General features: G+C 42.3%; 1 protein-coding gene across 2 annotated transcripts in view; it reads right to left on the minus strand.

Moving 5' to 3' along the window:
* The window catches only part of FAM185A (family with sequence similarity 185 member A), a 78,782-nt gene that overhangs the window by 6,338 nt on the left and 47,555 nt on the right, over positions 1–24,889 (minus strand). For both annotated transcript variants that reach the window (XM_089685649.1, XM_089685645.1), the window contains 2 exons: positions 7,124–7,165; positions 1,011–1,106 (listed from right to left, as the gene is read on the minus strand). In XM_089685649.1, coding sequence (XP_089541775.1) covers positions 1,011–1,106; positions 7,124–7,165 — 138 coding nt within the window. The remainder of the gene's footprint in view (positions 1–1,010; positions 1,107–7,123; positions 7,166–24,889) is intronic.

A 24,889-nucleotide genomic window follows, 5' to 3' on the forward strand; every position in this document is an offset into this window, starting at 1 on the left:
TCTGGGAGGGCTTCAGATGCCCTCCTCCCAGAATACGCCCTCCTACGCGCCCGGCGATCTCCGTGATCGCTGTGTCCTACGCACACAGCTGATCACATGATGTGGTAAAAGGCCAATCACAGTGACCTTTTACCACGTGATCAGCCGTGTCCAATGAAACAGCAGATCACCGGTAAATGCAGTTGCTGGTTATCGGCTACGGAAACTGCTGCCGATAACTGGCAATCCTCAGAGGACTGATCGGCACCTGGTAGGCAAGTGGTTAAAGTGATACTAAAACCACAACAGTAAAATCAGTCTGTATATGCTGTAAATCATGCTGGTTATACTCACTGTAGCACCTAAGGGATTAATCCTCTGCATTGTGTAAAAACAATGTTTGATGCTGTCTTCTCTTCTTCTTTCCCCAATACATCTGCTAATAGAACAGAGCCTTGGGGGCAAGCTGCACATGCTAAGTTTGGTGTGTATTGCTAGTTTTTTTTTTCCTTGGGAGAGTGCTTGTAATCAGCACAGAGCCAATAAGCGCTGTCCAGACAGAGGGTCAGGGGTTATGCACCCTCATCGGACAATCAGGGGAGAATGAAAACTCCTCCTACAAGCTTTAACCAATGCTCTGCTAAACACTAATAGAAGTCACAAGACTGCTTTAACTGCCGATTAGAAAAGGTATTTAGCAGTTTATATTTACTAAAATAATTGCGTTTCCATGTTCTGTGTACTGTGGGAGACCAGATATAGTGAATGCAGGGACCTGGGTTTAGTAACACTTTAGGTACTATGCCTGTGGCAGCACTGACATGTACATAGACTATATTGTGTTTGTTTTCCTTTTTATACTGAACTCTCATCTTTGTTGTAGAAGTGCATCGGTGGTAAATCCACCAAATTATCTCTACATGTACAGTAATGTGCCAACAACAATGCAACTGCCACCATTTTATTGTACAGGGTTTTAGTTACCCGTCAGATCTAAAAAGTGCATTTTACCGTGTGCAAATAATACTTACCTTTGTCAGATTTGAGATGCACTTTACCAGCTTGACTGACATATACATCTATTGTTCCATGTTTTGTAGAAGCCATTAAACATCCATCTGAGGAATCTGAAATGTACAAAAAAAAAAAAAGTGAAATGGTTTCCAGCAAGTTCTGCGTTTTTTTTTTTGCCCACATTAAAAGGACACTGGTTACTGTATTATTCCATTATAAAATCTATATTCAAACATTTACGTTTACAAAGTGGTAAGCAGGTGGACCCAGGAATATGACACACCCGAAAGATGTTGAAAAATCCTGCCACCGGCTTTTAGGTATAACTAAAGGCAAAACTTTGTAGAGTGGAGAGGGATTGGAACCCTTGTCAGTTTTTATTGTGTTGTACGTGTCCCAGTTAGGGAGAATTTTCTATTTCTCCTGTTTATCATTATCATTGAAAGTGAAAGTGAAAGTAAATCCCATATTTTGGGTTGTCCCCAGAAAAGTCATAGATGGGAAATTTTTCAATTGGGACAGTGGTTCTGGTGATCTGGGGGTCCCCAAGAGATTCCCTTAAATTTTCAGAGATTTCCTCTCACTTTCTGTTTGGCTATGAGACAGGAAGTGAAGCTACATCTCTCCAATGGGACAAAGATGACAAAAAGAAACTTTACAGGGGTTATAACCCTCCCGTACTTTATCAAAAATGAAAAGAATCTTTGCCTATAGTTCTACTTTAAACTAAATACAATGCTCAAAAAAATTAAAGGAACACTTTGAAAACACATCAGATCTCAATGGGGAAAAATGATCATGCTGGATATCCTGATATGGACTGGGTAATGTGTTAGGAACGTAAGAATGCCCCATCGTTTGATGGAAATGAAATTTATCAACCTACATAGGACTGAATTCAAAGACACCCCAAAAATCTAAGTGAAAAAATGATGCAGCAGGCTAGTCCATTTTGCTGAAATTTCCTTGCAGCAAATCAACATGGTACTCAGTTTGTTTGGCCCCCACGTGCTTGTATGCATACCTGACAATGTCGGGGCATGCTCCTAATAAGCTGACAGATGGTGCCCTGGGGTATTTCCTCCCAGATCTGGACCAGGGCATCATTGAGCTCCTCGACAGGGCGTCGTCGGATGGACCGAAACATGATATCTCAGAGATGTTCTATTGGATTTAGGTCAGGCGAGAGTGGGGGCCATTCAACAGTATCAATTCCTTCATCCTCCAGGAACTGCCTACATACTCTCGCCACATGAGGTCAGGCATTGTCATACACCAGGACCCACTGCACCAGCGAAGGGTCTTACAATGTTTCCAAGGATTTCATCCTGATACCTAATGGCAGTCAGGGTGCAATTGTCTAGCCTGGAGAGGTCTGTGCGTCCCTCCATGGATATGCCTCCCCAGACCATCACTGACCCACCACCAAAACAGTCATGCTGTACGATGTTGCAGGCAGCATAACGTTCTCCATGGTTTCACCAGACCCTTTCACATCTGTCACATGTGCTCAGGGTGAACCTGAGCTCATCTGTGAAAAGCATAGGGCACCAGTGGCGGACATGCCAATTCTGGTGTTCAATGGCAAATGCCATTTGAGCTCTATGGTGCTGGGCAGTGAGCTCTCAGGCCACCCTCATGAAGTCTTTTTCTAATTATTTGGTCAGAGACATTTATACCAGTGGCCTGCTGGAGGTCATTTTGTAGGGCTCTGGCAGTGCTCATCCTGTTCCTCCTTGCACAAAGAAGCAGATACCGGTCCTGTTGACGGGTTAAGGACCTTCTACAACCCTGTCCAGCTCTCCTAGAGTAACTTGCCTGTGTCCTGGAATCTCCTCCATGCTCTTGACACTGTGCTGGGAGACACAGCAAAACTTCTGGCAATGGCACGTATTGATGTGCCATCCTGGAGGAGTTGGACTACCTTTGCAACCTCTGTAGGGGCCCTTTATCGCCTCGTGCTACCAGTTGTGCCACTGACCCTAGCCTAATGCAAAACTAGTGAAAAACAGTCAGAAAGATGAGTAGGGAAAGAAATATCAGTGGCCTCCACCTGTAAAACCATTCCTGTTTTGGGGTCATCTCATTGTTGCCCATCTAGTGCACCTGTTATTAATTTTATTAACACCAATGCAGCTGAAATGGATTAATAACCCCCTCTGCTACTTAACTGACCAGATCAATATCCTAGGAGTTTAATTGGCTTGATGCTATACTCTGATTAAAAAAGTGTTCCTTTAATTTTTTTGAGGTGGTAGATTATAGACACACAATATATAAATAAATACATAAACACACAGGCCACTTTATTAGGTACACCTTGCTAGTTACTGGGTTGAACCCCCTTTTGCTTTCAGAACTGCCTTAATTCTTCTGGTATAGAATCAACAAGGTGTTGGATACATTTCTCAGAAATTTTGGTTCATATTGACATGATAGCATCATGCAGTTGCTGCAGATTTGTCCGCTGCACATCCATGATGCAAATCCTCCATTTCAACACATCTCAAAGGTGCTCTATTGGATTGAGATCTGGTGACTGTGAAGGCCACTGGAGTACCATGTGTCGCAATCATGCCACAGAGATGGACGCGGTTCAACCATTTTGGCTCCAACCTCCATTTTGGCAAAGGGTCATCCATCTTGTACAAACATTTCTCCCCTCATTCTCCCCTCTCCCTGAGAGTCACAGTGACATATGGTCGGTGTGTGTGTGTTTGGAGTGTCACAGGCTGGCCAGGGCACAGCAGGGAGCTCCGAGCTATAAACCATTTTTGAGCTGGGTGCCGGGCGGGCTGGGAAGCTGAGTAATCTGGCACCTCGTAAAAAGATAACCCAAGCCTTCCCCTGAGTTCAAAGACATTCTAGAGGAGTAAGGAACTAGATAACACTTTTAAAATCCATTTTTCCCCTATGTCTCATATCTTGGAATATGAGAGACTTACATAAAAACCAGGCCTATCTTCAGATGGCCCACGATTAGACAAATCGTTTGATAGGTCACACTCCCTGACTGGAATACCTAGGAAAGCAGAAAATTACATCTCTTGAACCCTCCAAGTATGTATTTCATATCTCATATGTAACCGTTCCTCAGATGCGTCTGCATACTAATCTTCCCGCTGGTGGAATGGTACTTGTGCCTAGGAAAAGTTATGAGCCAAAATATGAGTTACGAGAGATTTTGGATCTAGTTTGGGTCTCCGCACAGACAATCCCTCCCTAAATGAGGCATTGGTCCTTGGCTTCAGAGACACCCCCTGCTGAGGGGCTACAAAATGGGCTGTCAGGCCTAAGAGAAGGAAGTTGAAGAATTCTCCCTTTTAACATCAGAACCACCTTGGGAGAGCGTGCCCTTTTGCTCTGAAACTTGATCTGCTTAATCCAGGACTTTGGCAAGTACTTTAACCCTCTAACTTCTCTCTGTTATCTCTTTGCTGTGCTCTTGCTCTCTGTATATTTATATATATATATATATTGGTTACATCTTTTTTATGTAAATATTTTTATTGCACCCTTTTGACCTTTTAGTAATAAATCTTTCTTTCTGAAAGTGTTTAACTGTTTCTAAAGCTCCTTAATGCAATTTAGGAATTCCTGCCTCTAAAAGAGCGCTACTGTGTTTGTTTAACCCTCTGTATAACCTGTCTGCGGTGACAGTGCTATACAGATGATTATCTCAACCATCATAGTGTTATTGCTGATATTGCCGAGTTTCCTCTTTCTCTGTACAAAAAGGAGGTGGTGGCAGTGTGAAGGGTTAATTGCGTAATTACCTGACCCAGTGACAATCGCTCCCAGGCTGCCGGTACATCGATTTGTGGTCCAGTGAGCTGGAAAATCGTTGTGCAGGGTGCAGCTGGGCGTGGCATTGTTACGCACGTGACATCGCGGTTTCAGATTGGCTAGTCCTTTGGTCACAAGTTTGGTGAGAAAGTCAGGGGTCTGACGCACGATCGTCACACCGTGAACTCATTGCCATGTTCAAGAAATCAGTTTGAGATAATTTGAGCTTTGTCACATGGTGCATTATCCTGCAGGAAGTAGCCATCAGAGGATGGCTACACTGTAGTCATAAAGGGATGGACATGGTCAGCAACAATACTCCGGTACATCATGGAGATTAACCACTTGGCAACAGCGCTATAGCTGAATGACGGCTACAGCGCGGTTGTCCAGTCCTGGGAGGTCGACGTATGACGTACTGCCAGAACACACCCTCCCGTACACCATATGGACACAGCTGATCGCGTGATGTGATAAAATGCCAATCACAGTGGCCTTTTTACCACGTTTACAGCCATGTCCAATGACACAGCAGATCACCAGTAAATGCAGTTGCCAGTTATTGCTGCACTTTCCTCATGCAAAAGTACTCCCGATAACCATCAATTATCAGAGGACGAATCGGCACAGATGATCAGTGCCCTGATGATAGGTGCCCAGCAGTGTCGCCCACCTGTGCCACCCATACGTACCCAGCAGTGCCATCCACCTGTGCCCAGTGCCACCCACCTGTGCTCACCAGTGCCGCCAGTCAGTACACAGCTCTGCCGCCAGTCAGTGCCCAACATTATTGCATATCAGTGCTGCTTATTAGCGCCCATCAGTGCTGCCTATCCGTGCCACCTCATCAGCGGCCATGAGTGCCGCCTATCCGTACCACCTCATCAGTGCCCATCAGTGCTGCCTATCAGAGCCCATCAGTGCAGCCTCATCACTGTACATCAGTAAAGGAGAAAAAATTACCTGTGTGCAAAATTTTATGATCGAAACAAAGAAAACCTTTTTTTTTCTTTAAATTTTTTGCTCTTTAAATTTATTGCTCTTTTTTATTTATAGCGCAAAAAATAAAACACCCAGTAGCAATTAAATACCACCAAAAAAAAGCTCTATTTGTGTGAAAAAAAAATGATAAAAATTTAATATGGGTACAATGTTGCATGACCGCGCAATTGTTACTCAAAGTGCGACAGCGCTGAAAACTGGCCTGGGCATGAAGGGGTATAAGTGCCCGGTAGGAAAGTGGTTAAACGATACTCATTTGGTACTAAGGGGCCCAAAGTGTGCCAAGAAAATATCCCCCACAGCATCACACCACCAGCCTGAACTGTTGATACAAGGCAGGATGGATCCATGATTTCATGTTGTTTAGGCCAAAAACTGACCCTACCATCTCAATGTAGCAGCTGAAATCGAGACTCATCAGACCAGGTAACATTTTTCCAAATTTCTATTGTTCAATTTTGGTGAGCCTGTGCAAATTGTAGCCTCCGTTTTCCTGTTCTTAGCTGACAGGAGTGGCATCTGGTGTGGTATTTTGCTGCTGTAGCCCATCTGCTTCAAGGTTTGACGTGTTGTGCCTTCAGAGATGGTATTCTGCATACCTTGGTTGTAACAAGTGGTTATTTGAGTTATTATTGCCTTTCTATCATTTTGAACCAGTCTGCCCATTCTCCTCTGACATCAACAAGGCATTTTTGTCCACACAACTGCCGCTCATTGAATATTTTCTCTTTTTCAAACAATTCTCTGTATACCCTAGAGATGGTTTGCGTGAAAATCCCAGTAGATCAGCAGTTTTTCAAATACTCAGACTAGCCCGTCAGGAACCAACAACCGTGCCACATTCAAAGTAACAAATCCCCATTTTTCCTCATTCTGATGCTCAGTTTGAACTTCATCAAGTCGTCTTAACCACATCTAGATGCCTAAATGCATGGAGTTGCTACCATGTGATTGGCCGATTAGCAATTTGTGCTAATGCTAAGTTTATGCAGCTCAAGATATTATATTTTGGTTAAATGTTTGTTCTGGTTTCAATATTTTGTTTATTTGTTTTAGGTAGTTTGTAGTTTAGGCAGTTTGGAGAATAATTTACCTGCTTCCCAATTAAAGTACAGGAATGGTCAATTTAAGACACTGTTCATGCATGTGTTTTACATTACTGTTACTATGAATGGTTAATTTGTATCCGATCCTGGCATCTTTACAAATGTCACTGAGCATTTGATACAATATGTGCAGTGTGTTTCCTGCCTGCAGGAGGACATTTTGTTTAAAAGTTTGTATTGTATTACACACCACTGAAAGCAATTTTACCAGAAAGTAAAATAGGTCAAACGCATACCTACTGTAATATTTCCTCGTTCTGTATGAAGTTTTGTGTCACCTACAAAAAAAAAAATGAAAGTAAGCATTAAAGCCTGAGAAAAATATTGAAGGTATACTTAAAAATTCCTAAAGAATTTAAAAGGCATTGGATAGCTGAATGGCCTTAATTTTGACTTGGATGTGCAGCCTGGGCCTATGATCCAAGGGGCGGCACAGAGACCCTTGGGTCAATTTGAAGACTAACGCAGATGTCCAAAGGTGCCAAAGGGTCCTTACATTTTAGGTTGCGCTCTAGTTGTTACCTTTGAGCTAAGCCAGGTCAGGTTCACTTTATACACTTCCTCAAAGAATTATTGCCTACTGTGGTACAGACATTTACAAAAAAGTCTTTTGGACTCTCATAATAACAGTTTCATTTGAAAAGCCTTACACATCTGTCTAAAAAAATTATCAATTTAGAGCGTGAATGACTATCCATACACAATCAGCCAAACATGGCAATTCAAATATACTGTATAAACGGTCTAGGTTTTAGAGGCTTTTTCCCATATAGACCTTTAGTGTGCTGTAGTCCATTGATTGACTATTCTCATGCATTTACCTCCTACGAAACCAATACAACAGTGAAGCTGTCTGCTGTTGCACTGAGTATCTTTGTGCACTGAAGGGCCAACATGTACATGGAGATGAAAAAGTGAAATAGGGAGCTGCTCTGAGCACTGGCTACATTCTAGAATTCTATGGAGAAAGTGGTATACAGTGGTTTGCAGCAACGTACTGTTGATATAAAAAAAAAAAAGTTAAAATTCCCTCAAACTAACAAACGTAAGCCAATGACAAAGAGTTGCTATAAGGCAAGCTATTTTATATATAAGCATTCACTGGGCATTCAGCCTCCAGAGATTTCAAGGAAATGTAGTACCTATAAAATATGGATGCACCAATAGATTGGTGGCCAAAACTAATCAGCCGAAAATAGTGTTAACAAAAACGGCCCCTAGTGACTTCAATGCAAAATCGCGTCTCAGATTTTTATGCAAAGTCGAGTCCACATTGACTTCAATGCAAAAACTCCCCCTAGTAACTTCAATTCAAAATCGTGTCTCAGATTTTCCTGCAAAGTCGAGTCCACATTGACTTCAATGCAAAAGCGCCCCCTAGTGACTTCAATAAAAAATTGCCAGCCACAGTAATTAAATTTTAAAAAAAATGGAAACCGTTCGTTTTGGTTTTCGGCCAAGTACATCCTAAATTTTAGGTTTCAGTACCAGAATTTTCATTTCGGAGCACCACTACTATAAAAGGCTCTGAAGCCACTCTCTAAAAATCAAGGAAAAACCTTAAATTAAATTTTAGTATACTCTATATATTTTTTTCCAACAGCATGAAGTCTTTCTGCAGATCCACTTTAGGATTTCCAAAATGACACAGCCCACAGTCATCTAAGGAGCATCCTCCCCATCACAAGCAGATGTTCACATCCTGCACTATGACTTTCATACTATAGTCCAAGCCATTCTGCAAAACCTGGCAAATCTGCCTAAAAAAAGCCTGCCATTACAAAATAGCAGAGTTTTATTTATTTTCAGATTTGAAAACATCAACTTACTGAGCAGCAACTACAGAAAATGTTATGCACACTTTCAACTGTGACCAAAAAAACCTAACTGATAAATGATGGCCACATATTTAAATAATGGTAAAGTAGATTTGTGAGGAAGTGAACTTCGTCGTCCTTTCTGAAAAGTATCCTCTGTGTGGGAGTATACCAGCAGTGAAAGGTAATAAAAGATTTTGATGAGCATTTGCATAGCTTGTCAAAGAAGCAGCAAATACAGCTTTCACGAGACAGTTACATGGCAAATGAAGAGCAGGGAATTAAAAAGGTTTGGAATGAGAAGTCTATCTTCAGCGGAGGAGGAAATTTCTGAGGGAATAGTGTAGGAAAGACTGAGGAGGTTTGGATGTTCAGGGCTGCAACATGATATACTGCTTGACCGACATTTCACTATACTTCCATTTACCACCGTAAACAGAGTCGAGGAATAGAAACATTAAGGTACAAACAAATGAAAAGTAGTGTATGTGTGTGTGTATGTGTATATATATATATATATATATATATATATATATATATATATATATACATACATATATATACATACACATAAACACATACATACATACATACATACACACACACACAGCTCAGCATAAATGAGTACACCCTCACCCCTGCGGGCCATTGATTGCAAACAAGATTTGTTAATTTGAACACAAAAAGTATTTTTCCTAACAAATGCATTCAAGGCCATGCTGCAAAAATAAATACACCCCAATGAAAGTCTTAGGAGCAAAACCAAATTTTAGACAAAAAAATCCTAATTAACAGGAATTCAGCTACAGGGGAATCTAATTATTCATTAAACAGATGTTCAGCAGACAGCTGATTACAAAAGGGTGTTACTTAAAGAAAACCCCTTTCCATTTCATGCTGTCAGCAATGGCACCACATGGAAGAGAAATGTCATAAGGCTTGATAAAGAAAATAATTTATTCACACAAGAAAGGTGAAGGCTACAAGAAGATCAGCACAGCTTTACTCATCAGTCAGAAGACTGTAGCAAAAGTGATAGAAAAATTTAAAAAGATGGAACTGCAACCATTTCACAGAGACATCAAGGCCATCCAAATAAGTTAACAGCTCAACAGGAGTGTCTTCTGATGAGAAGGGTTGAAGAAAATTGCCATAAAAGTTCACTGCAGTTAGCTAAAGAAGTAAAAAGCCCAAATGGGGTGATTGTTTCCCGTGACACAATACGGCGCATACTGCAGAGGAATGGCATGCATGGCTGTCATCCACGAAGGAAACCTCAACTAAAGCCCATGCACAAAAAAGCCCTCCTAGAATTTGCCAGGGCCCATGCTGAAACAATCCCGAACAATTCTTCTGGCAGTTGTGGCTGCAATCTTTCTTGGTTTACCTGACCTTGTCTTGGTATCAAGAGATCCCTGAACTTTCCACTTCTTAATAGGCGATTTAACAGTACTGATTGGCATATTCAAGGCTTTGGACATCTTTTTATGTCCTTTTCCATCTTTATAAAGTTCCATTACCTTGTTATGCAGGACATTTAACAGTTCGTTTCTGATCCCCATGGCTCAGTATCTAGCCTAGTCAGTACTTCCAGAGCTAACAAACTCATTGACTATTTATACACTGACACTAATTGCAATTTAAAAAGCCACAGATGTGGGACATTAACCTCTAATTGGCATTTTAATCCGTGTGTGTCACCTTGTGTGTCTGTACCAAGGCCAAACATTCCAGGGTATGTAAACTTTTGATCTTGGCCATTTGGGTGATTTCTTGGGTGATAAACTTTTGAACACAACTGTATATATACACACACATACACACACACACATACACAGAAAGAGAGAGAGAGATACAGTATCTCATAGAAGTGAGTACACCCCTCACATTTTTGTAAATACTTTATTATATCTTTTCTTGTGACAACACTGAAGAAATGACACTTTGCTACAATGTAAAGTAGTGAGTGTACAGCTTGTATAACAGTGTAAATTTGCTGTCCCCTCAAAATAACTCAACACACAGCCATTAATGTCTAAACAGCTGGCAACAAAAGTGAGTACACCCCTAAGTGAAAATGTCCAAATTGGGCCCAAAGTATCAATATTTTGTGTGGCCACCATTATTTTCCAGCACTGCCTTAACCCTCTTGGGCATGGAGTTCACCAGAGCTTCACAGGTTGCCATTGGAGTCCTCTTCCACTCCTCAATGACGATATCACGGAGCTGGTGGATGTTAGAGACTTTGCACTCCTCCACCTTCCGCTTGAGGATGCCCCACAGATGCTCAATAGGGTTTAGGTCTGGAGACGTGCTTGGCCAGTCCATCACCTTTACCCTCAGCTACTTTAGCAAGGCAGTGGTCGTCTTGGAGGTGTGTTTGGGGTCGTTATGTTGGAATACTGCCCTGCAGCCCAGTCTCCAAAAAGAGGGGATCATGCTCAGCTTCAGTATGTCACAGTACGTGTTGGCATTCATGGTTCCCTCAATGAACTGTACCTCCGCAGTGCTGGCAGCACTCATGCAGCCCCAAACCATGACACTCCCACCACCATGCTTGACTGTAGGCAAGACAAACTTGTCTTTGTACTCCTCATCTGGTTGCCACCACACACGCTTGACACCATCTGAACCCAATAAGTTTATCTTGGTCTCATCAGACAACAGGACATGGTTCCAGTAATCCACCTCCTTAGTCTGCTTGTCTTCAGAAAACGGTTTGCGGGCTTTCTTGTGCATCATCCTTAGAAGAGGCTTCCATGCAGCCATGCAGACCACTTTGATGCAGTGTGTGGCGTATGGTCTTAGCACTGACAGGCTGACCCCCACCCCATCAACCTCTGCAGCAATGCTGGCAGCACTCATATGTCTATTTCCAAAAGAAAAACTCTGGATATGACGCTGAGCTTGTGCACTCAACGTGTTTGGTCAACCATGGCGAGGCCTGTTCTGAGTGGAACCTGTCCTGTCAAAGCGCTGTATGGTCTTGGCCACCGTGCTGCAGCTCAGTTTCAGGTTTGTGGCAATCTTTTTATAGACTATGACATCTTTATGCAGAGCAACAATTCTTTTTTTCAGATCCTCAGAGAGTTCTTTGCCATGAGGTGCCATGTTGAACTTCCAGTGACCAGTATCAGAGAGTGAGAGCAATAACACATCTGCTCCCCATTCACACCTGAGACCTTGTAACATGAGTCACCGACTCATGATTCCTTTCACCAACACGAAGGATGAAGCATCCCCTTCACTGACACCAATGATGGGGCACTATTCCTTTCACTGACACCAAGGATGAAGTATTCCACTAACTGATACCAATGCTGGGACACTATTCGTCGCACTGACATCAATGATGTGGCACTATTCCTCCATTGACACCAATGATGGGGCAGGATTCCTCCACTGACACCAATGATTGGGCACTATTCCTTCTACTAATACCACAGTCTGGCCCCCTCAAAGTCTGAAGGACAATAAACTTGCCTTTTTTTTTTTTTTAGAAAGTTTGGAGACCCCTGTTCTAAGTAGTAGGATTGCCTCATTTTTCTGCATTTCTAATTTTCACTACATTCCTGACAATATGTACTGCTACCAGGATGGTTATGTCCTTGACCAGATAGTTAACCACCTTTGCTTTTCTTTAACCATTTAATACATTTTGGGAAATTGAAGGCCACACTTGAGAAAAAGTAAGGTCAGCTTGTATGCACTTAAAACATTAATCAAGCATGGGAATTAATAAAACTGGACAACTGGATGTTTTAACAAGTGCATTTCACCCCTATGAGACAATTGGTGCTAAGAAAAGAAAAAAATATCAGAAACAGGGTGATAAATACTATGAAGAAAGTCTCCTAGAAAAAATCTAAGGAGAGAGGAGCACCTCCCATCTCTGTGGTGTCCTGCCTCTTCAGGGTAGAACATCTCCATTCACCCTTTTGCGACAGAAAACATATTGGGACATACTTCTTTATATGAAATGTGAGTAAAGATTTGAGATATGTAAGTCCTAATTGCTAAATTTAATTGTCATCTGGATGCTTTCAACTATATTTGGTCTTTTATTCTACCTGCAGGATAAGCCCACCACACAATCCCATCTTCAGGTCATTATCTGCTAAGGCTACACAGCTGCTGACTGCACACAGCTGGAAAACTAGAGAACACAAAATTTGAGACTGTTTTCTCTCTTCCCCAAGGAGAGTTTCTATTATGAAATTCCATGGCATGTATTTCTTTTAGCCTGAGTAGAAAAGGAGAAAGCTATGTAGCAGAACTCCTATGTTCACTGTTGCAGGACTATCAAGGGTTGTTTGTGGGTGGAAGGAAATGAACAAAAGGAAAAAATAAAAAAATAACGGAAAACAGGAACAGCAACAATAAAAATAAAAATGGATCCCTTGAGACTTCATTTGAATATTTGAAAAAGTGACATTTTATACAGATCTATCTGGGCTAAAAATAACCAGTCATACAAAAATACACAATCAAAAACAAGAAAGGAAAGGACAGACACACATGAATAATAAAAATTAAAAATTCTGCAGTAATGCCTCACCAACTCATTTGATTAAAAATCACCACTAGGAACATGGCTCTTGAGCGTTAAGTCAAACTTGGATTACCTTCTTTTTGTAAATTGTGATATTTGCCAAGTTTCATTATAGTTGTCGTACTCTCTTGTACAAACGTTTCCATTACCACCTGAGTTAAGTTCTTATTATTGTACACTTATTTGTACTCATAGGGGATGGCTACCACACTTTTGTGAACTTTATATATGTGTTACAATTATTGTTTGGATGACTTATGCTTTTAAACGTTGTATTGTTCATTCTCTATAAATCTTAATAAAATCTTTGTGAAAGACAAAATGCAGTAATGCATGCACATACCATGTGGTCACAGAACATTTAGAAGTAGAACTATAGCCTCTCTTCAAAAAAATAGGTGCTGCAGCACTTCATTATTAATGCAACTGGCTACAGTTTTTTTCTAAGTCCTCCTAAAAATGTCCCAGAAATACCTGTTGACACCGCCAGTCAAGTGCACCTAATGTAGCTTCCTGTGATGGTGGGGCAGCGATGCTGCACTGCTCCTGAATTCAGAGGACAGTTGCCACTCTCGTGTAGGCTGTGCTTGCTTGCACTAATGTGAGATGAGAAAATGTTGTAGGCACTGTAAGCTGTAGTGTCTGTGAAGGAAATCGTGTGAGACACAAACTTTGGAGCATTTGGCTCAGTCAGAGAAGTTAAAGGCTTTTTGTTTGCTCTATTCGGCTTGTGTATCACATTTTCTGGATTTGGTCCTCTTTTAGACTGCTTAATGCAGGATAAAACACAAGACTAAATTCTAAAAGCAAGCTAAGATGTAACATATACCGTTGTGCTCAAAAGTTTACATACCCTGGCAGAAATTGTGAAATTTTGGCATTGATATTGAAAATATGACTGATCATGCCAAAAAATGCTCTTTTATTGAAGGATGATTGTCATATGAAGCCATTTATTATCAATCAAATAGTTGTTTGGCTCCTTTTTATATCATAATGATAACAGAAATCACCCAAATGGCCATGATCAAAAGTTAACATACCCTGGAATGTTTGGCCTTGGTACAGACACACAAGGTGACATACACGGGTTAATGTCCCACATCTGTGGCTTTTTAAATTTCAATTGAGTTTGTTAGCTCTTACGTGGAAGCACTGACTAGGCTAGATACTGGGCCATGGGGAGCAGAAAAGAACTGTCAAAAGTCCTGCGTAACAAGGTAATAGAACTTTAAAAGATGGAAAAGGACATAAAAAGATGTCCAAAGCCTTGAATATACCAATCAGTACTGTTAAATCTCCTATTAAGAAGTGGAAAGTTCAGGATCTCTTGATACCAAACCAAGGTCAGGCAGAACAAGAAAGATTACAGCCATAACTGACAAGAATTGTACGGGATTCAAAGAAAAACCCACAGGCAACCTCAAAAGAAATACAGGCTGCTCTGGAAAAAGATGGTATGGTTGTTTTTAAGGAGTACGATACGGTGATACTTGAACAAAAATGAGCTGTTTGGTCGAGGTGCCAGAAAGAAGACTTTACTGCACCAATGTCACAAAGAAGCCCAGTTACAATATGCCTGACAACACCTTGACATGCCTAACCAGGCCTTTTTGTGTCATTGACTATTTATACACTGACACGAACTGCAATTTAAAAAGCCACAGATGTGGGACATTAACCTCTAATTAGCATTTTAACCAGTGTGTGTCACCTTGTGTGTCTGTACCAAGGCCAAACATTCCAGGGTATGTAAACTTTTGATCATGGCCATTTGGGTGATCTCTGTTATCATTATGATTTAAAAAGGAGCCAAACAACTATTTGATAATAAAAGGCTTCATATGATCATCATTCTTCAATAAAAGAGCATTTTTGGCATGATCTGTCATATTTTCAATATCAATGCCAAAATGTCACAATTTCTGCCAGGGTATGCAAACTTTTGAGCACAACTGTACATACTGCATGAAAACTGAGAAGTAATTTCTGATGAGGCACACATCATACATATCTCGTTCCTCAAAAGTAGCACAGACATTTTATTAGTATGCCCAAGATATGCTTCTAAAATGCATGCATGTGGACAAGTGCTCAAACATTATGCTCTTCTAAAGTCAGTCATACATGGATCAGTTGTTTAGCAGGGAGTGTCCAAATTTTGATACATGTATGAGCTGGTTGTAGTTGTACAGAAATCGATCTGATTGACTTCTATACAGCCAGACTGTTGGATTTTCCCAATTGATCAGCATCACAGGCTATAGCTGGCAGCTATAGTTTTGGCGCAAAGATGTGAAGCACATTACCACATTGCTGTGATCACAATATACTTTATATTGTGTCCTTAACAATAGAAAGCTGGAGAACACTTGAAGGAAAACTGCCAACTGTTCATATCCACCCACCTAGACTAGCAGTTCTTGACTGTCCCAATGGTATTCTTAAATAAATAAATCGAAGTGAGAATAGGAGAGGAGCAAATAGTTACTATAACTTCCTGGGTTTCAGTTTGAACATAAACTATGGGATGGGATGTAAGGAGGGCTTTTTCACTACCTTGTACTTCAGCCGAAAACTGTGCTATATGTTACATTCTCCAGACTGCTGATCTCTATACACTGTTGTAGACCTATGACGGAAATTTTATGAGGATTGTGGGATTTCATCCTGTTCAATAAACAAGCACACTTCTGCTAGCGTTTAATAAATACAAACAGAACAGCAATAGATTACAAATTTTAAACTGCATTTTGTGAAGGACACAGATGGATCTGGTCAGCATACGGTACTACTTATCCTAACCCCCTTTATTGTAGGAATTGAATTTACTAATTTTTTTCAGTCCTGCAACAACTGATAATAAACAGTGCCTGCTAAAACCTTGCCAGGTTCTGTGTCACCCAGCCCATGTTATGATAAGTGAAAAACCTAAATCAAGTATTACAGGAAATTGGGAAGCTTTTGCTTTGTGCCTTCGTTAAAGCATATGGTTTTCTATGGAGTTACATTATGTTGCCATTTTAGATGCAACATCACATGGAGTCCTTTAATAAGAAACTGAGGCAAACATAAAAACAATCACATTAAAATGATATATAGGTACGGGTCTCCTTGAAAGCACACAACAACTGAGAGCCAACCATAAACAAGTCATTCTTGTCTTGAGCCGAGCCACCACAGTATTCTGCTTAAAATGATACCCGCATAACACATTTCCGCAAAAATAGTGAACAAACCAGGAACATGTCGTTCAGAGGAAAGAATGTTATGAAGTTTAGGATTATAGTTTGACATAACATTTCTGACTGGAGAAAAATTAGACTGATAATATTTTCACAATACAGATACATTAGATTTTAACAGGCAACTGAATTTTGGCCAAAATCGAATTTTGAAACCAGATCTATAATTTATACAAAATCTGTATCTAATTCAGTGTTCCAGGACTTTGACAATCATAAATCAAGGAGGACAATTAAAGGGGTGCATACCCACATCAAACATATATTTGTAGAATGGGACCTGTGAGCATGGAAATACAGAGACTGCTACTACTGAGGTGTGTTTAATATGTTTAGGCTGTCAAGCCATCATTCTAATTAGAGCTTCACTTCACACTTGGCAATGTCATAGAGCAAACAATCATAATTTATTTGCATGCAAAACATTTTGTAACGGATATCTTACAAGACTGATTTTTGTATCCTACTCCTACTTGAATCCTACTCCCTCTGCCCTTTACTTCCAGTCCGGGCCAATTCGGACTTTCCTCTCCTACGTGTAAAAAACAATTTCTTGCCAGAAAACTACTTAGAACCCCATCATTTTATTAATCAGAGACCCTAGGGAATAAAATGGTGGGTGTTGCATATTTTTATGTCACACGATATTTGCTCAGCGTTTTTTCAAAAGCGCATTTTTTGGTAAAAAATATGCTTTAATGAAGTTTATGTTTATTTAAAAAAATGTTCACTGTATCTTTAATTTTATTTTCTCTCTTTTTGTGCTATCAAAAGGGATGAACAACATCCCTTGCGATAGCATGAGCAATGACAGGTCCTCTTTATACTCCATATCTCTCCTCTGGTCTCCAAAGCATCTGATCAAACCAAAAGCCATTTGATCAGATGCTTGCTCACGCTGGTAACGAAACCGTAAATTATGAAATCCTAGTCGCTTCCAGTTTCTGATGTCACACGCAGTGGGAGATAAAACATTTGTTTCTCTCACTGTGTCCCAGGACATCCCTACCAGGCTCCCTGATCGCACAGGAAAGCCTGGTAAAAGCAGCGGCAAGGACATGAAACCCCCTTCTGCTGCCTGTAAGAGTTCCAGCGTCTTCTTAGTCATTGGGATTAATTTTTCATTGAACGGAATCACTGGCCCTAAAAAAAATATCTTGGTCATCGCTGCAACGATGAACAAAGTATCACCTTTCCAATCCAGCAACATATCAGTGCGTCACTGGACAGGAACTGGTTAATATGCTTTCTATAATCTTCCATTTCACACTAGTAACTTTTGCTTCCAATTTCTCATTACTTTACCCCTCTTCTCCAACCCATAGCTTACATACATCACCCTCACTCCTACCCTCTCCCTACTACTGCACTCATCACCTCCTGCAAATACTTAACCCACATGCTATCCCAAATACCAGGACAGTGAGGTATGTGCACTCATATACAGTATATCCTGCTCCCATCTTACTTTCCTCACCCTCCTCCTCCTCTCTCCGTCATCCACACACCCAGAACCCTCAGTCCTCTGGCAACAGCTGTAATCCACTCAATATAATCTCCATCCCCTGCTTCCAACCCGCCCTCTCTTTTCTCATGTGCCCTCTAGAATGCTTGATCTGTCTGTAACAAACTCACCTCTGTCCATTACTATTTTGTCTCCCATTCCCTGTTCCCTTAACTTTCTTGCCATTACTGAAGCCTGGCTTGAAGAGTCTGGCTCTCTCTCTAGACTCCTCATGGAGACCTTAACTAGACTCACTCAGCCAGACTCAGTGGATGGAAAGGAGGTGAAGTTGGTTTGCGTCTAGCCCCCACTGTGCACCTTACAAATCCTTACAACACCTCCCTCTCTTCTTTTGAAAGTCACAGTATTTGTCTATTTTCTCCAGTTTCTCGAAGTACTACAGTGATCTATTGGCCTCCTGGACCAGTGTCAAAATTCCTTGTTGATGTCTCAACCTGGCTGCCTTACTTTCTCTCCTCTGCAATACTATCATTCTTGGTGACTTTAACATCCCTGTTAATGTTAACAGCCTGGCTACATCTCAACATTTTAACTTTACCTAATCTTTTGACCTAGCACACTAGATAGTCCTCCGCTCACTCTGATGGGAACACCTTTGACCTTGTATTCTCCCATCTTTGCACTCCCTGAAATCTCACCAACACACCCTTTCCTCTCTCTGATTACAACTTCACTTCCACAGTGTCCCTGTCTTCAATCCCCTATACCTCCAAGCAGCAAGCGACAAACTGTAGAAACCTTCTGCCACCTTCTATATTCTGCTACTGACCTCCTCTATGATAAAATCTCACCTCTGTCCTCCCCTGACCTGGCCACTTCGGTATTCAACAGTTCACTCTCATCCTCGCTGGATGCATTTGCTCCTCTCCCTATACAAAGAATTGGGCCCCAACCATTATAACTGACAGACTGACTACACCAGAAATATCAAGAGACATAGCTGTGCACCAGAGCAATTGTGGCGTAAAACTAAATCCCTACAAGCCTTCACCCTATATTAATCTACCTTTTTAAAATATAATTTCTCCCTCCATGCTGTCAAACAAGCCTACTTTATCACTCTCATTAGTACTCTGTCATCCAGTCCTCATTTGTTCTTCTCTACCTTTAACTCTCTACTTTGTCCACCACCACCTCCACACAGTAACTCACTCCCTGCTCAGGAGATTGCATCAATCTAGTTTTTGAAGTGATTGGCAATTTGTGGGGACATCTCCACCGCACAGATATGTATCCCACTTAACAGATCTTGTACAAAGCCACATCCAATACTTTCTTCTTTTGAACTTGTTACTGCAGATGAGGTTACCAAACGTTTCTCAGAAGCCCACCTTAATGCATGTCCGCTGAACTCTGTTCCCTCACTACTATAGTCACCCTCTTGCTCTAGATCTTTTTTTCCTTCACTCACATCTTCAATCTCTCTGGTACCTTCCCCTCCCCTCTAAAGCATGTAGTGATCACCCCCACACTTAAAAAATCCTCAGTGGACTCCACCAACCTGAATAACCTAAGACCCATCTCCTTGCTGTCATTCACCTCTAAACTTTTACTGCTGATAATAGATGGTTCTTCCCAAATGGTATGGAGGCTGCACCAGTCCATGCAATCAAGCTCCAATAACGCCATCTAGGGAGTCTTTTTGATATTTATTGCTCAAAGAACTTTAAACAGGAGAGAATTTAGGCCATGGGATACTCCAAAATGCTGCACAGTAGTAGGAGGACACTCTTCTTTCAGCTACCACTCTGGAATTACGCTAAGGACAGGGGAACAGCCAGTATTCTGAAACCCTATAAATGCTGTCTCAGTCCACTGCTACCTCAGACACTTACATTACAAAGATACACAGTCACCAGGGATCACAATTTAAGATCAGTACTCACAAACTCCCAGGATAGCTGCGCACCTCCCAGCTTCCTCCAGACATAGTCCAGTAGGGAGACAATGCTTCTCTACACCAGATCCCTTAGGGTAAAGTCCTACAGCCAGCTCCTCGGGAGGATCACTCCAGATCCTCAGCTCTGCCACAGCTGAGGCCTCAAAGAACAGCCACCCAGTCCATGGGCTGCCTCATAGGGCAGCACCCTGAGAGGCCTTGGAACCCTCCCTGTTGAGGAAAGAACAATCTCCCCAGGATTGTAGACTATTTATCAACTTCCCAACCACCTTCTGGACACTCTCCTCCAGGGATTGACTAGGGTGTGATAAATATTTGTGCTTTTCATTTGAATCTCTTTCCCTATGCTCTGGAAGCTTCTTCCAGGGCAGGAGGAAACAATCAAGCTTTTCAGCCTGTGAAACCCTGAATAGGCCAGAAGAAACAAACAATCACTGCTCTCTTGGCTACAAAAGGAGCCAAAAACAAAATTTACCTAGCATCCCATGCTAGGAGGGTGCTACAATTACATTAAGGGATAGTGTATTCTGAAGGGTTGACATTTCAACCTTTTTTTTTATTATTTATAAATGAACAGATAAATACAAAGTTATAGGAACATCAAATAGCTTGCACAACAAAGCAAGTTACAGTCCAAGTGAAACAAAAATAAAAGGATCACTAGAATAAACATCGCTATTCAGAGAAGAAGGTTTGTACAGTCTTTCCAGCTCTGTCAACATGGCATGAATCAATGGATGAGGTAAACTGATCGCCAGTCCAAGGCATCCCCCATAAGGGTGCACCTGCAAAGTCTTGTTCCATAGAGACCCATAACTTGCATAAGATATGCCTGCACCAATCCACCACTCGAGTTATGTGGACTGCTGTGTAATAGAGGGCTGGATCTGGGAAGCCCATGCCCCCCTTTAATTTGGGTCGCAGCAAGAGTGATCTACTAAGACATGATGATCTCCCATGCCAATCGAAATTGACAAAAAGTGACCTCAAAGAGCGGAAGTATGTTTGTGGTAACTTAATCGGCAGGGCCTGCAGGAGGTATATAACTGGGCATTATGTTTATTTTAAGTACATTACATCGTCCAAACCAAGACAAAGCCAGATGGCCCCTTCTGATCAGGTCCTGTTGCAGTGAAAATAAAAACGGTTGGAGATTGAGTTTAAAGGTAGAGTTCAGGTTTGCTGGTATTTTCATTCCTAGGTATTGGATATAGTGCTCCGCCCATTTAAATGGAAAATTTGGTTGTAATCTAGCAAGAACGGGGTCAGGAAGTGAGATATTGAGGGCTTTCTGGAGATTCACCTTAAAAGTTAGATAGGGAACCGTAAATTTTAAGTTCTCATAGCAGGGAAGATAAAGAAGTGAGCAGTTCCGAGATATAGAAGAGAAGGTCATCTGCGTAAGCAGCGACTTTATGATAGTATGCAGGTGCCTGTATGCCTCTTATGGCTGGGTTGAGGCGAACATGTTGGAGAAAGGGCTCTAAAGCAATAACAAAGAGGAGAGGTGATAGCATGCATCCCTTTCTGGTGCCGTTATAGATAGCAAACAGATCAGAATTAAAACCATTGACTCGTATGGTTGCTGTAGGAGTCGTATATAGAGCTGATATACATGATATTATCGGGGTAGGCGTGCCGAGATATTTAAGAGTCTCAATAAGGAAAGTCCAATGAACTCTGTCAAATGCTGTTTCTGCATCAGTGGACAAGAGCAATAAGGGGATATTCTGTCGTTTGGCTGATGCTATGATAATCAATGTTCTGAGAGTATTATCCCGTGCTTCTCTGGACTGTATAAAGCAAGTCTGGTCAAAAGAGATAAGGCGTTGCAGAATGTCATTCAATCTCGACACAAGAATTTTTGTAAACAATTTAACGTCACAGTTCAGCAGAGATATGGGGCGGTAGCTGGCACAGAGAAGAGGATCTTTGTCTGGCTTCGGGATCACAGAGATACTGGCTTGCAGGAGGTTGGGGGGGAACCACCCGACCCTCTGCAATAGCGTTAAAAGCATGCAAAACATGGGGTGTGAGTTGAGGTAGGAAAGTATTGTAAAATGCAATGGTAAAGCCATCTGTGCCAAGGGCCTTACCTGGCTAAGTGTAGGCCACAGCCACCGCCAGTACATCAGCCGAAATCGGTTGAGTCAGGGATTCCCATTCATCTTGTGTAAGCACAGGGAGATTGGTTTCTCTTAAATAGTTTGCAATGTCCGCAAGTTGGGTCTCTTGTTGAGCTGCAGAGGACGTGGGTCATAGATTGTAGAAGGCCGAGTAGCATGTGCAAAATGCATTTGCTAGTTCTGGGGTGGAATGGACCTTTGTGCCCGATGAAGAATGTAGGAAAGAGTAATAAGATCGGGTATTCTGAACCTTCAAAGCCCTAGCTGGCATGCAACCACACCTGTAGATAGCTGTAGTTAAGCTTCTCTCTATTATTCCTGAGAAATCTTTCTACATTGGTGGCTTCTCCATGATCGCAGCAGGGGGAGACTGACCCACAGGGACAGCCAACAGCAGGCCGCGGGTCCAGGCGCAAGCCCAGACACAGGCCACGTCACAAAGCATAATAACACATAGTACATGACATTCGAGGAGGTTGTAAACATAACATATCTAAACAGGTCAGAAAACCACACTGCAGACGTTGACTTATGTAAGACACAACTTACTCCAGGTGGTATCCCCTGGCTGCACCCGCTACCCACACGGCCCGGGGGCAGTCGAAGGCGGCGGGTATGTGTTGCCCCATGAATCACGTCAGTATAGGAGCTGAGAATACTACAAACCCTGCACTCAAGTGCAAAAGGTGACCCTTTCCAGCCACGGGGCCGTGCGACCACAAGCACAAGCCAGGGGTACAGAAAAAACAAGAACATTTAAGTCGAACAGGATAATAAAGAAACAACAAAACCAAAAAAAATAACGTTGCAAACCACAATCAAAATACCACCAGGTGGGTCTACTGGGTAAAAAAATCCAGCACCGGAGGCACGGAACCCACGCGGCCAGGAGCAAAAAACCCAAGAAGCTGAAGAGATGGCTGGATACCAAGTCTCAGGGGCCAATTTCAGGGCCACTTAGGTAGTAAATGTAACCCAGTTATGATGAAAGTGTCAGTCAAGTGGGATGAAAGACTGGACAACTCTTGTACTGAGGCGGAATGAGCTGGAACACAGAACCCTTTAAGTAGGTCCATGAAGTGAAGACTGTAGCAATTTGCCCCATGGTTGTCAGCTTTGTTCATTCTGGGCATGAGGCTTGCAGTCGGTCTCTTCTGGATCTGCAGTTTGAGCATACTCTCTGCGGCTTGCCTTGGAGCATCTGCTCAGAGGAATCCAGAGCGACGTTAAAGGTGAGCCAGTTGGGAACTGGAAGGGGATCCATTCCAGAGAAGGCACAAAATGCAAGCAGATACGATGGGTGGCGAATCAGAAAGGTACAGTTGCCCTTGCGCACTATTAGATGAAAGTGGTGCCATTTGTATGACATCCCCAGCTCTAGAATTCAGTCCAGTAACTGTTCTACACATCAGCAGCATCTTTTCAAAAATATCAGGGAGTAGATGGACCGAGGGTCCATCAAATTCCAGCATGCCCACTCTCCAGGCTTGTTGTAAGATCTCTTCCTTGAGGCGGTAGGAGTGTAGGCGACAAAAAACATCATGTGGGGGTTCCGCAGTGGTTGGGCCTGGGTCCGGAGTCCTATGGACCCGATCAATGGTAACCTCGGTATCCTGAGGGCGATCCAGGTATCTATTAAAAATGGAGGTAACGTGAGAGCGTAGGTCGGCCTGCACGACCGCCTCTGGTACACCCTGTAGATGGATGTTTTGCCTTTGGTTACAGTTTTCTAAATAATCCACCAGTAAAAGTAGCTGCACGACCTGGTTGGACAGATCAGATTGTGCAGATTATAAGTTGTCAAGTTTGTGTTCCGCAATGTCATGTTTTCCCCTATAAGAGCAAACGCTACACGGGTGGCTAAGGCCTCAAAATCTGCCCTCATAGGTAACTGCTGAAGGAAGTCCCATAGGGTTTGTCCAAAGAACGGGGTAGACATGAAACCGCACTGCAGCGTGTCCCCAGGGATAGTACACACTGTAGCCATCGAAGCAGTGCCAAACTGTAGGCCTTCAAGGGCTGGCGGATACCGCAGTCGTTGCCCTGTGTCGGTACGGCAGCTGTTATGGATAGGCCGGCGTCCAGAGAATAAGACTCCACCAGGGCTGCAGGGGATGTGACCAGCGACCGCGGCAGGCAAGGCGGTGAAAAAGGAGATAAGTCGTGCGAGGCATCGCGGTCATAGGGGTAGGATATCATGCAGTCAGTGAGAGCAGAGGCCTTGGCTGTGGGAGCCAGCGCCATCTTGGGTCCCGCTGGCGTGAACACCGACTGTGTGTTCGGCCGAAGATACCGCTCCATCCTCTGATCAGGTAAATGAGAAGAACTTCGGCAAGTGTCGTGATCACCAGAAAGGTCCAGAGTCGTTGCAATGTGGGATAACCTGCAGTAGGGTGGCTGTAAGTGTGCCTCAAGCAGGGAGATCAGTAAGCACACATCCTCACCCGGCCATGTCGAGACCATGCCCCCCCCACATTTCAACCTTTTAATGTGGCAAACAGAGTCTCTTCCATCAAGTGTGTGCCCTGAAATACATTCATTTTTGGGGACGTTTGCTTTAGCATAAAAATTTGTCTTTTCACAAAACAGTAGATTCCAGCATTTGGAACAGTACATTTAAACAGGATGTGTTTTTCTTCCGCATAGAAGATCCTAGTGTAAGAGAGTTTAGAATGCAAATAAACTAGGGTAGGTTAGTGTAAGAGTTGGAATTACATGGAGGGTTAGTGTCAATAATGGGATTACAGGCAGGGTTAGTGTCAACGATGGGGTTACAGGGAGGGTTAGCATCAATGATGGCATTACAGGGAAATTTAATGTCTGGATTGGAGCTACAA

Source organism: Staurois parvus, unplaced genomic scaffold, assembly GCF_062004578.1.
Source record: "Staurois parvus isolate SC_StPar_1 unplaced genomic scaffold, SC_StPar_1.0 ptg000019l, whole genome shotgun sequence".
NCBI lineage: Eukaryota > Metazoa > Chordata > Amphibia > Anura > Ranidae > Staurois > Staurois parvus.